At 41.5% G+C, this 17,052-nt stretch overlaps 1 protein-coding gene across 2 annotated transcripts in view; it reads right to left on the bottom strand.

Annotated features, from left to right (window-relative positions):
* Positions 1–17,052, bottom strand: part of CALN1 (calneuron 1) — a 234,738-nt gene that overhangs the window by 55,111 nt on the left and 162,575 nt on the right. For both annotated transcript variants that reach the window (XM_026708568.2, XM_087926293.1), the window contains exon 3: positions 4,734–4,877. In XM_026708568.2, coding sequence (XP_026564353.1) covers positions 4,734–4,877 — 144 coding nt within the window. The remainder of the gene's footprint in view (positions 1–4,733; positions 4,878–17,052) is intronic.

The raw sequence follows: 17,052 nt of genomic DNA, 5'->3' as shown, positions 1-17,052 counted from the left end.
ATTATTTACTGAAGGCCTTGTAAACCTGAGCATTTCTTCTATTTTAACCTATTTCTCACCAATTCCCTGTTAGGCACAAGCAACCAGAACCACTGAAAGATTCAAGTTGACTACTGTATGCTATCTATAGTACAGGAATTTTCCCAGAATGCTCACTTTCCCTTGGGAAAGATAAAGTTCAACTATAAAAGCTACTATATAAACAGATAAAGTTCCATGGAACTTGGGGTGGGATGTCTGGCTTCTGCTTCTTGTGGCTGTGCAAAGATTCAAGGCTAATTCTCTGCTTGATCCCTCCTCCTTGCCTGGGTGGTTTTTTCCCAACACTTACCTTCATTGCTTGGTATATTGCTGATAGTTGAAAAAAGCTTATTCTTTAAATAGTTTTGGAAATGTGGATTATTTAAAAGTTAGAGGAGGCCACCACTTTCCTGGATTCAACAACCATGGCTCTTCGCTTAACAATTTAGAAACTGCTATGCTACTCTTTCTTGGCAGTCAAAATTTATTAGAACAGACATTTGTGCTTATTCTTACAATTGGGGAAATAGTAAGAGGTGGGAAATGTCCAATTCCTCGTTACCCAATTCTCCTGATCCAATTTTGCACATTATTATACATCCAGGCTGAGCATGCAGATAAACTGCAGGAAGTCAGGATCACGTATCTCCCACTGTTCCATCTCAAATTATTACTTTATTTTATAAAAGAATCATATAATTTTGTAAATGTAATAAAGGCCCATTAAGGAGAACATCTATGCATGTACTCAGTATGCATGTACTCAGCATCTAGACAGATTGGCAGAAAACAGCCCTTTGTGATAATTTCTGTAATGTTGGAAGACAATGGACTAGAAACTCAGAGGCTGTATAAGTTCCAAGTCCTGCATTGAACTGGAAGCTAGTTTAGTAAATCTGGAGTAAATCTAAATTGGAGAGAACCAATTGCTCTCTCTTTCGATCCTAGGAAGAAAGCAAGGGAAAAAAACATTTCTGAAAATGTTGACAAGAACATTACACAGATAACTGCATGTAATTGCCAAAAATCAATATATACACACACGCACACAGATGTTATCAGGGTAGCATTCTTGCCTCTGACTATACTGAAGGAGAGAAGAATACTGAATGGTTAATAGAATTTAATATAAGTAGAAATTAGATTTACTTTATTTATTACATTCCAGGTAGTCCTCAAATAATGACCACAATTGAGCCCAAAATTTCTGTTGCTAAGTGAGACATTTGTTATATGAAGTTTGTCCCCATTTTATGACCTTTCTTGCCACAGTTGTTAAGTGAATCACTGCAGTTGTTAAGTTAGTAACATGGTTATTAAGTGAACCTGGCTTCCCTGTCGACTTTGCTCGTCAGAAGAGCACAAAATGGGATCACAGGACCATGGGACACTACAACAGTCATAAATATGAGTCCGTTGTCAAGTATCTGAATGTTTATCATAATTTTCCTAAGTGTGAAAATGGTGAAAGTGTGAAAGTCACTTTTTCATGTCTTTGTAACTTCGAACAGTCACTGTTGTAAATCAAAGACTACATGTAGTAGAATGCCTGTCAGTCACACTGTTGGGTAACAGAAACACGATGACATAATAAAAACAGTAATAAAGTAGAATAGAATAGAATAACAGAGTTGGAAGGGACCTTGGAGGTCTTCTAGTCCAACCCCCTGCTTAGGCAGGAAACCTTACACCACTTCAGACAAATGGTTATCCAACATCTTTTTAAAAACTTCCAGGGTTGGAGCATTCACAACTTTTGGAGGTAAGTTGTTCCACTGATTAATTGTTCTGTCAGGAAAGTTCTCTTTAATTCAAAGTTGCTTCTCTCCTTGATTAGTTTCCATCCATTGTTTCTTGTCCTGCCTTCAAACACTCTAGAGAATAGCTTGACTCGTTCTTCTTTGTAGCAGCCCCTGAGATATTGGAACACTACTATCATGTCTCCCCTAGTCCTTCTTTTCATTAGACTAGACAAATTGTATCCACTTACTTTAACAATAGGGGAGCAGATAAAAGGATCAACAGTAAATAACCAGTAATTCTGAAAAGAATCTTGGAAAATAAAAACAAGGTATTCGCCACAGTGAAGGTTTCACAAGAGGCTGTTTGTAGTGGGCTATCTGCAGTGCTGTTGAAAAGGCTCTCTTATCAATGAGCTACCTGCTCTTTGATAAGAAGATCTGGTGAAGAGCTTCAGAAGATGATAGTTGTGTGCTGCAGAGATATTTCTCCAAATAGAGTAAGAACATAATAAAAAGAGGGGCACTTTAGGTACCCTTTGAAGAGGAAAATCCATACAATTCCATGCAGATGGAAGCAATGAAAAAAATCACAGGCAAGTAAATGCATTCTGCCACTCATATTCACATGTTTGATGATTTCCTTATTCTGCACCTTGTCACAAGTTACCTCATTTTGTTACCTCACAACTGGATAAATCTTTTCCTCCCAAGCCTTTAGGGCTGGAATTTTGAGACCATTGTATGAGCCTCCACAGAAAATGGCAGCCGTTCTGTGCGTGACATTCAGAAAACTCCCATTGCCAAGGAGGGAAACAGATGTACCTTTTTTCCATCAGCTTCCCAGGATATATTTACACTTTTAACTTACCTTTATCTTTGTGTGTGTAGACATAAAGATAAAGGTTTCCCATGTGCAGTTGTGTCTAATTCCAGGGGGGGTGCTCATCTCCATTTCTTGTTCAAGGAAGCCAGCACTGTCCAAAGATATTACTCTGGTCATGTAACCAGCATGACCAGGGGTATCAAACTCAATTTCATTGAGGGCCGCAACAAGGTTGTGTTTGACCTTGGGGGGCTGGGGTAGGCGTGGCCAGCTTGACATCGCTCGTGTCAGGGGCAACTGTGGTGGCCTGAGCTCTCTGCCAGTGAAAATGAGTTCACAAGCTCCGTTTTCGGCTGCGATGGCCTCCTGCAACCCTCTTCCAGCAAAAATGGAGCTTGGGAATCCCACCCACAGTTCTTCTGAGTTCCATTTTCGGCTGTGATGGCCTCCTGCAACCCTCTGCCAGTGAAAACGGAGCTTAGGAGGGCTGCACGTAGCCCTCCCAAGCTCCATTTTCACTGGCAGAGGCACCATGGGCTGATCTTTTGCTGTTTCCAGGGCCAGATCAAAGCACCCCATGGGCCAGATCCAGCCCCTGGGCCTTGAGTTTGACACCCCTGCTACCCACCAAGGCACATGGAATGATGTTACCTTTTCACTGAAGTGTCACCTATTTATCAACTTGCATTTGCATGCTTTCAAATTGCTGGGTGGGCAGAAGCTCTTGTAAGTAATAGGAGCTCACCCCGTCATGCAGCACTCAGATCTAGAACCCAGCCTGTCACCTTTCCAGCTGACAAGCTCAGCATCAAGCTCCCTTAGACATACATCTATATGTATAGACATATCCTCCCCCTCCCCACAAAGCCATCCTTTCAAAGTCTAAAAATGGCGTTGACATCTGCTTGCTGATTTACCTGGTTAGTCAATTTACTCCACCTGCCTTTCCAAAATGATTTTGGGCATCTTATTTGTCAAGCCTGAAGCTGACCTGACTGAAGCCATTTTTGACCGCTTCAGTGTTGCCACACTGGAGCTGAGGGATAGGGAGGGGGGAATTGAGATAGAGGGGAATCGGTAGCCAAAACAACATATTTTCTCTTGGGAACCAAGGACATTCTCACACCTGGTCGAAGGAAGATGGAGTGATGGCACCCGGCTCCCAGCCTGGCACCGTAATTGGAGCATGTGACTGATTGTTTTGAGAAAGTAGACCAACTTTTATTTTTAATTAGGTGAAAACCGCAGGAAACGTCAGAGTCGGTTTTCACTAGATATGCAATTTGACAATTCCAATAAAAGTATTCTTTGAGGAATCTACCTGCTTCCTTGCAAAAGTCAAATCCACAAATCCATCCCCCCCTTAGCCATCGCCACATCACATGGTCCAATCACCATCTATCCTAAAGTAAGATTCCCATTTCATTATACGCCACACTCAGTGGCCTTGGACCAAACAAAAGAATTGAGTATATCTAATCAGACAAAATAAAATTCTTTTGTTTGGTCCAAGGCCACTGAGTGTGGCGTATCATGAAATGGGAATCTTACTTTAGGACAGATGGTGATTGGACCATGTGATGTGGTGATGGCTAAGCGGGGGATGGATTTATGGTTTTGACTTCTGCAAGGAAGCCCAGAACTTTCAGTGTCGGGATTCCACAGATGTGCCAGTTACTATCCAATGTGCCAGTTACTACCTTTGAGATATATGTCTGTCTCAGAGTTATTGATTGGAATGGAGGTTTGCTGGAATGCTGACACAATAATCACTTTGGTTGGAACCACAATTCTCCTGACCCAAGGACTGAGAAGGGAAAGGAAGTCCCCAAAAACTTTAGAAAGGGAGATAGGGAAAGTTGGGTCCAGAAATGCTATTCCAGGGACAGGCACATGATAGAGAAGGCAAATCTCCCCGGTCCTACCAGATCACCCTTTTTGAGTGACAGTTGGTCTGGAGCTCACCAATTTTGTCTGTTCTTACTAGATGGACAGAGTTTATTGAAAATAGTCCTGCAAATAACCTGGCTCTGTGGCATAAAGGGTTTTAAAAGGGTTAAGTAGCACCTTGAATTCCACCTGGAAGTCTGCTGGCAACCAGCATATTCTCCTTCAGCAAAGACTATGAGAAGAACTAAAAGACTCACCATCCATGTCCAACCGCTGCATAATAATTGCCAGTTCCACCTCACTAGGCATGTATCCCAGAGAGCGCATCGCCATTCCCAGCTCCTGTTTGGAAATGAAGCCATTGCCATCCCGGTCCAGGACTCGGAAAGCTTCCCGAATTTCTAAAAAGAGAAGGGTTGAATTATTATCTTTCTGATTTTCTTCAAGCACTAAATGCTAAGTCAAGACTAAGACCTTGAAGTTATTCTTAGGAGGATTACAACAGCCTAGCTCTTTGAAATACAGGCAGCGCTGGGCTTACTGCTACAGCCTTACGATTCCTGACGGATGTAGCTTTTCTTTTTATGTACACTGAGAGCATTTGCACTAAGACGAATTCCCTGTGTGTCTAATGACACTTGACCAATAAAGAATTCATTCATTCATTCATTCATTCATTCATTCATTCATTCATTCGAGTCCAACATGTCCATGGCTAAGCAAGTCCATTGTTAATGTGAATTTTGCCCCATTTTACAACCTTCTTGCCATCATTGTTAAATGAATCACTGCAGTTAATATTGCAGTTGTTAAGTGAATTTGGCTGCCCCGTTGACTTTGCTTGTTAGAAGGTCACTTGTAAAAGTAGTCTTATGACAACCGGGACACTTCAACCGTCATAAATGAGAACCAGTTGCCAAATGTTCAAATTTTGTTCACATGACCACAAAGATGCAACAATGGTCATGTGAAAAATGGTCATAGAACTGGAGATCCTTGGCAGTGAGTGGGATTATCCTTTTTTCCTTAGACTGATTTTTTTTTTTAATATTTCCCCCTTTAGGCCATCTGTGGGTCATATACAGTATATATACTTGAACATGAATATGTAAATTTCAAGGACATTCCATTGCCTACCAATAGGGGATGTTGGTCTTCTTGCATACAGGTATAGCAGTAATCCAGTATTTGAGGAGCTGCCACAAAGAAAAGGGGCAGGATAAGGAGCAATGGATGGAAGTTCTATTATTTTCCAAAGCACCAGAAGGCAGGACGAAAAGCAAAGGATGGAAACTGATCCAGGAGAGAAACAACCTAGAATTAAGGAGAAATTTCCTGACAGCGAGGACAATTAATCAGTGGAACCGGCTCACCTCCAGAAATTGAGGGTGTTCCAACACTGGAAGGTTTTAAGAAGAGCTTGGACAGCCATTTATTGTATAGGGTCTCCTGCTTGAGCAAGGGGTTGGACTAAAAGACTTCCAAGGTCACTTCCAGCTCTATTCTGATTATTTTCTTAAGAAACGGAAACACAAATAATATTGGACTTAACCCAAGCCCCCAAATTTTGGAGAATTTTTTTCTTCTTCTTGCAAGAATGCATTCTTCTTCTATATTTTCTCAGGCACCTTTCTTATCTTCTATTTGATCCTCAATCAGAATTTAAAGGAGTTGGGAGAAGCAGAACATTTCTTGTACGAGACAGTTTTCCACTTTATGCCAGTGATCCTCAACCTTAGATTTGAGGTTTAAAGTATGAAATCCCTTTCGACCATGCTGGCAGGAGAATTCTGGGAGTTGAAGTCCGCACATCTTAATAACGGAGGGTAGATCTCTGGGTAAATTACAAGCATGATCAACTGGAATAGATATTTCTATAGCCTGCTGATCTCCAGGTGTGCAAAGACTACAAACCCTCAAGCTGCCTGGGAATTTTAGGAGCTGAACTCTCATCACAGCTGGAAAATACTACAGATGGAAGGGCTGAGCAAAACATTTTGTGTCACTTGGGAATTCCAGAATTCCCCTATTGCCCAGCTTCAGATTTCCAACACCAGAAAAGCAAAAACCAAGAGTGTCACAGACTATATCCCACTCTTAACTTAACCTATTTCCTATGCAGACACAATGCACTGACTCATAAAACAAAATGGCCGCAATTATGCAACATGTTAGGCCACAGAAAGTAAAATAAACCAAGCAAACCATGGTGTTCTATAAGCAGGGCATCAGAGTTGGGAGGTATTTATTTATTTGACACATTTATATAAGTGTCCATCTTATATCAATTTCTAGATCTCTCCTAGCCAACTGTTAAAAATATCAATATAACCAAAATACATACACCTAATTATTCAAACCTAAAACATTAAGTTGATATTAAGGTTAGATAGCCATGAGGATGTGATTGTTCTTGCTGGGTGTGTATTCGACTTGTCCTTGCCAACTAATATATATATATATATTTGCCGATATTGCATTTTTTCCTATTGTTCTTCTACATAGTTGGTTGCCCGGAGTCATATTTGCAAGTTGGGCAGCCACATAAATTGTTTTAGTACATAAAATAAAATAAAAAGGCAAGTGCAAAGTTTGGAACTGATCTGGTTAAGTACAGTATGCAACCCAGACTCAGGATATTGAAATGTCTGAAAAGAGGTGGGCCCAGGGGAGTGACGGTGTGATGTAGCCTGTAATGTCCCTTGTAACCTACTTTTCTATTCATATTTAAATGAGATGTTCTTTCTTTCTTTCTTTCTTTCTTTCTTTCTTTCTTTCTTTCTTTCTTTCTTTCTTTCTTTCTTTCTTTCTTTCTTTCTTTCCTTCCTTCCTTCCTTCCTTCCTTCCTTCCTTCCTTCCTTTCTTTCTTTTTCTTTCTCTTAAGGGTGCAGGGGGAAAAAAAAGCTGCAATGATTTGGGAGGGAAGAGTGTAAGTAGCGAAAACTATACAGGTAGCCCTCGACTTCCAAACACAATTAAGCCCAAAATTTCTGTTGCTAGGTGAGGCAGTTGTTAGGTGAGTTTTGTCCCACTTTACAACCTTTTTTTGCACAGTTCACTGCAGTTGCTAAGTCAATAACACGGTTGTTAAGTGAATCTGGATTCCCCATTGAGTTTGCAGAAGGTCGCAAAAGGGGATCACATGACCTTAGGACTCTGCAACCGTCATAAATATGAGTCCATTGCCAAGCCTCCAAATTGTGGTCACGTGAACACAGGAATGCTGCAATGGTCATAAGTGTGGAAAAACAGTCATAAGTCATTTTTTTTTTCATTGCCTTTGTAAACTTCAAACATCGTTGCGCATTGAGGACTATCTGTAACTCGAGAATACTTTTTTTTAGTATCAAATCCCCTCTACTACTGGGGAAAAGAAAATTACAGCTGAATTTTTCTTTGGGAAAATAGTGGAAGAAGAAAAATTTATTGTATCACTATTTGTGGAGACACACACACACAAGCATATTTTATATAAATTGATAGATACAGCATGCCATCAAGTCAATGTCAGTTTTATTTAGCAACTATAAAATAAATACAAAACACATAACCTTTATATGGTCTTTATTTCACCAAAAGAGGGAGCTATAATATTGAATAAGAGTCATAATGCCACAGCACCTCAGCTGATGGGGGGGGGTTGCTTTAATTCAGCCACTGATGAATCAGAACATTCTGTGTATAAAATTCCTTTTAAACTTTCTTCTGCATTTCAACAGAAACTAATAACAAAGAGAATTCATTGCTGGCATCTGTTGTTATTATGCTCCACTGAGTCATAGCCAACTCCTGCTGCTTCTATGGATAAAAGTTCTCCAGGTTGTTCTATCTTTCACCATACTATTTTTGCAGGTACATTTCTATAACTCTATTTATCTTACATACTATTAGTCTCTTCTTCTTCTTTCCATCTTCCCCAATTTGATTATCTTTTCTATAGAAACATGAGCCCACCTTCATGCACCCAAAACATGGTATCCTTTGTTTCATGATCCATGCACTATGGGTGCTCTATCGCTGGAGGTTTACAAGAAAAAAATGGACAACCATTTCTCTGGGATGGAATAAGGATTTCTGCCTTGGGAAGGGGGTTGGACTAGAAGATCTCAAAGGTCCCTTCCAGCACTATGATTCTATGCTTCTGGACAGCATCCTGACTTGATTTTATCTAGCACTAAAGAATTGAATCTTATGGATGTTCAAGGAATGTGAACTAATCTTTTCCATCACCCTAACTCAAAGTAGTTGATTTCCACAAAGGGTACACCTTTCATCTGGATCAGGTGTGGCTCACCTGTGGCCCACAGACCGCATGCATCCCTGGACAGCTAGTAATGTGGCCCCATAAGATCATAAACTTTTAATAGTATTATGTGATTTATATACATGAATTATATTACAACTTGAATTGTATGCGATTTGAGATGGGTAACCATAGAAATTAAATAAATACACACACACATATATGTACGTATTAAATACATACATGCATGAAAATACACATAATTTTTATACATATATACATGTATGTATGAAAATACATGTATGTATGTAAGTATGTATGTATGTATTTTGCCAGTTGCAATGTATGGCTGTGAAAGTTGGACCATAAGGAAGGCTGAGTGACAAAGAATGGAGGCCTTTGAACTCTGGTGCTGGAGAAGACTCCCTTGGCGAGCCCCTTGGACGGTGAGGCGATCCAACCGGTCAGTCCTAGAGGAGATCCACCCTGACTGCTCTTTAGAAGGTCTGATCCTGAAGATGAAACTCAAATACTTTGGCCACCTAATGAGAAGCAAGGACCTTTTTTCCTCCTCTCAGCTGATCGTAGGCTTTTTTTTTACTACCGTTTTGGCCAAACTGGTGGCAATTTTTGCTACCAGTTCAGGTGAACTGGACCGAACTGCTAGCATACCACCACTGGACTAGGGGACATAGGATAGCAATATTCCAATATTTGAGAGGCTTCCACAAAGAAGAGGGGATCAACCTATTTTTCCAAAGTACCAGAAGGCAAGAGAAGAAACAATGGATGGAAACTAATCAAGGAGAGAAACAACTTGGAATTAAGGAGAATCTTCCTAACGGGGAGGACAATTAACAAGTGGAACAGCTTGCCTCCACTTCATCACTGGAGGCTTTTAAAAAGAAACTGGACAGTCACTTTTCTGAAATAGTGTAGGATCTCTTGCTTGAGCAGGGGGCTGGACTAGAAGACCTCCAAGGTCCCTTCCAGCTCTAGTCTGATTTGATTAAGTCAGTGGGGAAGCTGGATTTGCTTAAGGATGGCGTGATTCACTTAACAATAGTGGTGTTTTGCTTAGCAACAGCAGCAAAAATTGCCATAAAATCAGGCACAACTCATTTAACAGCCGCTTTGCTCAGCAATGGAAATTCTGGACCCATTTCTGGTTGTAAGTCAAGAACTAACTTCATATATCTGCGAGCTTTTTAAATTGAGTTGGTGCAAATATAAAAAAAAAAAAAAATTGCTGAATGTTTCTAGTTTCAATGGCAAATGCTCCGTAAATAATTGTTTCAACTGAAAGTTTTTGAACAAATTTGGTGAATCATCCAACAATTTTTCACAATAAATTCTGCTTGTAGTATACTGTCCATATTCTCTAATTCATACAAATTGATGCAGCATAAGAAATTGATTCAGATCTTCCTGCTAGCTTCTAGGTTCATTACTGAAAAACACTGGCAAATTAAAGGGAATATTTCACTGGAGCAGTGGTTCAGATGTGAGGAAACTGCATTGGCAGAAAAAAATAACACAACAAAGACTTAAAGAAATGAAGAATAAAGGATCAACATATATATTAGTAATATAATGTTTTTCTTATAAATTACTCTTGGTTGTACAAATGCAGTTTTGAAATGCCATAATTATGATTAAAAAGTTTGTATGTACACATTCATGTTATATAAATACACACATTCACAATTTTGCTATCTATTTTTTATGTAATTTTGCATTCTTCCTTTTTTGTGTTTCAGTTTTGGACTTCTGTTTTCCAAAACAAAACAATAACAATTTTGCATACCATGCCTATCAAAGTCTCCTTTAAAAAGCCATTTTTTTCTGGTTTTGCGTCGTTGCTTCATGTTCCCAGGAAAATGTTCATTTGAGAGAGGTAGCATGGCTTCAGTAATCCAAACATGTATTTTTCTGGCTGGCTTAGTTACAATGCAAGCACAAGACATAGATTTTTTAAAAAGTGTTCTAACAGTGATGGCCATGGTGGATTTGGTATGCAGGTCCATGTCTGTTATAAAACAACTTCTCAGTGTAAGGTCCTTGAAGCTACAAATCCCTACAACCTCTTAGAATGAAGTAAGACACATACCACTGATTTTGATCAAGCTATCTGTTATGGCCCAACAGCAGCCAGCGGAGCTGGCAGCAGATTTGGACAGTGAGAAGGTTGAGGAGGAGCATGGGCCAGTTCTGGAGTCTGGGGAAGGCTCTGATGAGTGCTCTGTGTTGGAGGCAGAGATGGGGCTAGGGCAGGCTGGCAGTTATCCGCTGCCTTTGGAATCAGACTTCAGTGAGGCAGAAGAACAGCTGGAGCATGTTCCCAGTGTACGCATGCACAGAGTTGTCAGACGAAGGGAACAGCTGAGGAACAAGGGCCAACTTGAGACTAAAGCCACAGGTGGACGGTGAATGGCCCCTCTCCTAGAGTATAAAAAAGGAGCAAAAGGGGAGTGGGGCTTTGCAGGAAACAACTAGTTCATTCCGGCATGCCTGCCAAGTATTTCGGCATCTGAAAGATATCGGCCTGGCCCCTTTCCAAGCCTGATAAATGTTTGTAATTGGGAGGTATCATGAAAGACTGTTGGCTGGGACTTCGTTGGCGAGGAAATTCATTGTAAATCAAATAAAAGGGGTTTATCTGGATGAGGACTCAGCTTCATGCTGTTGGGGGAAGCCCAGGTCAGAACAGTATCCCACTAGATCTGGAGAAACACACAGCAGCTAACAATTGGAAGAGGTCAGTGTATATGTCAGGTCCCATAGACCCCTATCAGGACACTGCCATTCTTGTGTGAAAGGGGCCTAAAGGCATTCCTCAGTTTATAACCTTTTTCCTGGTGCCTGTCTATCCTGTGCTTTGATTTACCTTCCTGGGAATGATTGTGTGCTTCACTGATTATAGAATAGCCTTTGGTTTAATAAATCATGTCAAGATGCGGAATGTATACAAAAACAGGCATTCCTGAATATCTTGTTGATTGCAGTAGAATCTGCAGTAGAAGGATGTCAGGAAGCCACGATACAGATAGAACATGTTGAAACAAGATGGCTCTGAGTTGGCAAAGGAATGGGACACATTTGTGTACCTTTCTCCTATTTTTTTCATCCTATACAATGAATATATATTAAGAGAAGCTGGGTTGAAAGACAAGGAACATAGTTTTAAAACTGGAAGAAGAAACATCAGTAACCTATGCCCATGACGTTTCTCTGATAGCAATAGCACCTAAGACTTATATACCACTTCACAGTGCTTTACAGCCTTCTCTATGCAGTTTACAGAGTCATCCTATTGCCCCTAACAATCTGGCTTCTCATTTTACCCACCTCGGAAGGATGGAAGGCTGAGTCAACTTTGAGCCAGCCGGGATCGAACTGGCAAACTGCTGGCAATCGACAGTCAGCAGTACTGCAATACTGCATTCTAAACCACTGAGCCACCATGGCTCTTATAGCCAAAATGCAGAATATCTGCAAGCTCTAGTAATGAAAGTGAAGAATCACAATGAAAAAATGGAGCTAATTTAAAAGAAAAGGAAGGCCAAGCTAATGACAACAGATAGAACAGCCAAGCTTTAGAATTAACATTGAAGATACAGAGGTGGTAGACTAGGCCTTGTTGACCAGCCCTAAGGCCTTGGAAAGGATATTTAAATGCTGGGGTGTGTCTATAGTTACAAAGACCAGTATTGTGCAAGCCATTTGATTTGATTGTTGATTGTAACCTATGACTATCATTAAGTGTTGTACGTTATGATTCTTGATTCTTAACGAATGTATCTTTTCTTTACGTATACTGAGAGTATTTACACCAAGACAAATTCCTTGTGTGTCCAATCATACTTAGCCAATAAAAGTATTCTATTCTATTCTATTCTATTCTATTCTATTCTATTCTATTCCATTCCATTCCATTCCATTCCATTCCATTCCACTCCATTATATCCTCTGTGGAGCAAACATAGAGAATAATAAGAATAGGAACAGTATTGATGCTTTTGAACCTTGGTGTTGGAGAAGTTACCTGAGAATAATATGGACAGCCAAAAAAAGAAACAGATCATGGACAAAGTTAACCCAGAGTTCTCTCTCAAGGCTGAAATTATCCTACTTCAAACAGATTATGTAAAGACCCAAGTCTCTGGAGAAGGCCCTTGTTGTGTTTCAAGGGAAAGAGAGGCTTAGACCAGGGCATGCAATTAACACGTTTATTGAAGGAACAGTGGTTGTCGCGTCTGCCAACCAAACGGGCAGACTAGCTTGCGAACAACGGCTGGCTTGGCTTGACAGCCGGCTTTTTATAGTCGGCTGTCAAACGATGCCAGCCAATAGGAACGGCTGTTGAACTTGCTTAACGAGTGGACCCGGTTGGAGCCCCAATCGGTTCCCAAGACATAACACCCTTCCCCCAGATGAGAACACACATAATCTTTGAGATACGCCGGTGGTCTGTGTTGGCGACCCGAGCGACGTAACTCAGGAGATTCATTTGGCGAAGACGAGTTCGCGGACTCAGGTCAGGGTGCGTGAGTGTGGCGACCAGGGCTCGGTGCAGGAACTGGAGTCAGTGAAAAGTCTCTGCCTTCACTGGGGTTAAATGGTGGTGCTCCCGGCTGGCAGTCCCAGTCTACTGCCTGCTCTCTCTGCTCCGTTGGTGAAGGTTGGTCACTCTGGGAACCCCTAGCTGGACCTTGGAGTGGCGCCCGCGCTCTTCTGGTGGAGACGGGTCTGGGCGGTCAGGCTGCTCCGTCGTCTCCGCAGCTGGTCCAGGTGTCTTCGCCACATACGACCGTCTTCAAGTTGGACCCGATAAGATCTCGGACCCGTGACAGCCACGACTTTTCCGGCCACCCACAGTGGGTCCCCGCGTAGTTCCTAGCAAACACTAGGTCCTGAACTGCGAAATTCCTGGCCAGACTGTCAGACCCCAAAGGGGTGTCTGGGCAGTAGTGGGTGCAGCCTGTCTAAGGCAGTCCTCAGGCGTCTCCCCATCAGCAGCTCAGCCGGGATTTGTTCGTAACCGTGCACGGTGTGGTATGCTGGCTTAGGAGGAATTGAGACAGTTTAGAATGCCAACCCACTGGGCCGAATCTGGCTAACGCCTCCTTGGCTGATCTGACTGCCCGTTCAGCCAACCCGTTGCTGGCAGGGTGGAAGGGGGCCGTGACGTCTGCCAGCCAAACGCCTCTGGAGTTTTAGATCCCTCACCCCACAGACGAGTTGGTCTAGTAGCATGTCGTCCAAATAGTTCTTGAACTCACATTGTAGAGCTGCTGTCCTCAGGGCTGCCATATATTGGTTTATGGATTCCCCCTCAGCTTGCTTCCTCATCCTAAAAGCGAAGCGCCTAGCAATCTGAGACGGTTTGGGGAGTAGTGGTTGGATAGTGTTTCCACCAGCTCTGCCCATGGGACATTCCCTATTTCTCGTGGGGCCAGGAGTGCTGTGGCAGTGTCATATACTACAGCCCCACAGTAGCTGAGGAAGTAGGATTTTAGTGCTCTTTTGCGAGCGTTAGGCGGCTGTGGCTGTGGTGCTGTACTGACAGCGCTTTAAAATTCGAGCCTTTTTTTCTTATTATTAATTTTTTTTTTTTTTTGGCAAGGCGGCTGAGGCGCTCGCAATTTCACTGGGGAGTCTTCACTTAGAGACGGCTTCTGTAATTAGTGCCCAATTGTGATCGAGGCGGCTGAGGCTCTCAGCGCCGTAGCTTGCTCGGGGCTGCAGCTCAGTGACAGCCGTTAGAATTTTCGCGCTTTTTTTTTTGCGCGCGGGTGGCTGCGGCTTCAGCGCCCGACTTTCCCTATCTGTGGTGCTCTAACCCGGTTGATCTAACCTGAGCTTTCACTTTTGCGCTGACAGGCTGCTGAGTCCGATGGCTCGGTAAGCAAGCGGCAAGCGGCTGCGGCTTCCGATGACAGGCTTCTGAGTCCGAGGCTCGGCAGCAAACGGCAAGCGGCTGCGGCTTCCGCTGACAGGCTCCTGTTCCTTTAGAAAATGCTCCTGGCTAGCCTTCAAATCCCACCCTCGTCGCCAGTGTTGTGTTTCAAGGGAAAGAGAGGCTTAGACCAGGGCATGCAATTAACACGTTTATTGAAGGAACAGTGGTTGTCGCGTCTGCCAGCCAAACGGGCAGACTAGCTTGCGAACAACGGCTGGCTTGGCTTGACAGCCGGCTTTTTATAGTCGGCTGTCAAATGATGCCAGCCAATAGGAACGGCTGTTGAACTTGCTTAACGAGTGGACCCGGTTGGAGCCCCAACCGGTTCCCAAGACATAACAGCCCTGATGTTGGGAAAAGTAGAAGAAAAAAGAAGATGACAACCAGCAGCAAGATGGATGATAGATACAGTGGTCATGGGGCCAATGTTGGAAAGCTTGAAAGACCAGGTCAGGGACAGATCCCCGTGGAGAAGAACACTATGTATGGTTCTATGTCTATGGAGATTCTCAGTCATCCAGGTCATGGTTGTCCCAAAGGTGCTTTTTTCAAGAGGCAACTGGACTTTCTGGTTTATCTTTGAAGAAGTTTCACTTCTCATCCAAGAAGCTTCTTCAGCTCTGGCTGGATTGGTGGGGAATGGAACGATTTATAATCCTTGCAGACAGTTGGTAATTTGCATCCTTTTAGAGGGTCACTGAAGCACTTGGAGGTTTATCTGAGGGTAGTAATCATACCCCGAGGGTAGTAATAATCAGGGTAATAACCCTGAGGACACAGACAAACCTCCAGGTGCTTCAATGACTACAAGGAGTATAAATCCTTCCATTCCCCACCAATCCAGTCAGAGCTGAAGAAACTTCTTGGTTGAGAAGTGAAATGTCTTCCAAGATAAACCAGAAGGTTCAGTTGCCTCTTGAAAAAAACACCTTTGGGACATGTATATGGTTCCTAAGAATTGAAAATGACCTCACGGAAGATAATCAGTTAATCAATCAATCTAAAACTGAGGGCATAGTACAGCTGTCCCCTTTAAGCCCATTCTTCATGAGTGCATGGATGCAAACTCATTTTCTTGACTGCAGTACAGAAGCTATTGGCCAGTGCGTTCTTCCAGAAAGTTTATTTCAACAACCCTGAGATGCATTAGAGCCCTTCCATCCATCTAATCAAAACCAATCCTTACTGGTTGCCAACTCAAAGTGCTGCCACCCTCTTTCTGAAAAAAAAAAAAGATTTAAAAATAGCTTTCCAATATCAGTCAAGGTCATCTAGATATCTTGGTCATTTCCAAAGCATTCAAGCATATATCAACTTCATCAAATATCTACATTGATTTGCATTTGTGGGGGGGAGGGAAAATCAAATTAACTCTCATGCTTAATTCCTTACAGTATATATTTCCGGCATCTAAAAATGCATGTTAATTTGCAATGAAGTTAAGATAGTACCAAAGGTTTTTTTTTTTTTTTGCAATATAGCTGGGCATAAAGCTTTCTGCTATCTTTCATTCAAAAAATTAAAAAAAGGGGGAAAATTTGATTTTTTTTACTCTCTCTTTTTTCTTTATGTTATTGTATTTTACTGGGTTTTTAAAAAGAATAATATACTATATAAAAATAAATAAAGGAGACATAAGTTAAGGAGAATTATATATAACCCTCCAGAGATTAGTGAATTAATGTGGGCATGTCAAAAAAAAAAAATGTTTCAAGATGACAGCATTCAAATTTGTGTTTCAAAAAGCACAGGGAGAAAAATCTAAAGACAATTTCAGTATTTTTAGAGATCATAAACAACAGTTATGATAGTAAAATAATGCAATTAATTACCAAGTGAACTGAACTGAAGGCAAGGAACCATTTTTCTCATAAACCCTGTGCACGATCATCATACCCATTTAGTTCCACAGAAGAACAACAGACTGTTTTCAGAAAGGTTTTAATTTCAAAAATATCAAAACAGAGGGAAGAGACTTCTGATCACAACTATCTAAACAAGTAACTCTTTACTATCTATAAGGGTATAAGCAGGTACCTCTTTTTTTTCCCCATAACCCATCCTTCATCTTTAAGCAAATCTGTAACACGTCCACTTTTCAATCTTGGTGTTAGCAAAAAGTCCATGAACTTTATAAAAGTTCTTATGTCTTATTTTAACCTTGATGAAATAAACCAACTTCTAGTCCTTCCTTTGACTTCTGAAAATCTAAATCTTTAATTCATTCAAATATTGTCCAAGGATTTGGTCTTTTTTCCATTCTTCTTTGTCCCATCGCAAGAGCTTATTCAAGGCTTTTACAAGCCTCTTTTGTAAATCCAGCAAGAAGACTATCCAGGTCACTCTCTTGATTAATTTTTTTTCTATTGGC

This window comes from Pseudonaja textilis, chromosome 1 (genome assembly GCF_049901715.1).
Source record: "Pseudonaja textilis isolate UNSWEBS1 chromosome 1, rPseTex1.2, whole genome shotgun sequence".
Lineage (NCBI taxonomy): Eukaryota > Metazoa > Chordata > Lepidosauria > Squamata > Elapidae > Pseudonaja > Pseudonaja textilis.
Note: the sequence above shows the minus strand (reverse complement) of the source record. Positions and strands in the feature narration are given on the sequence as shown.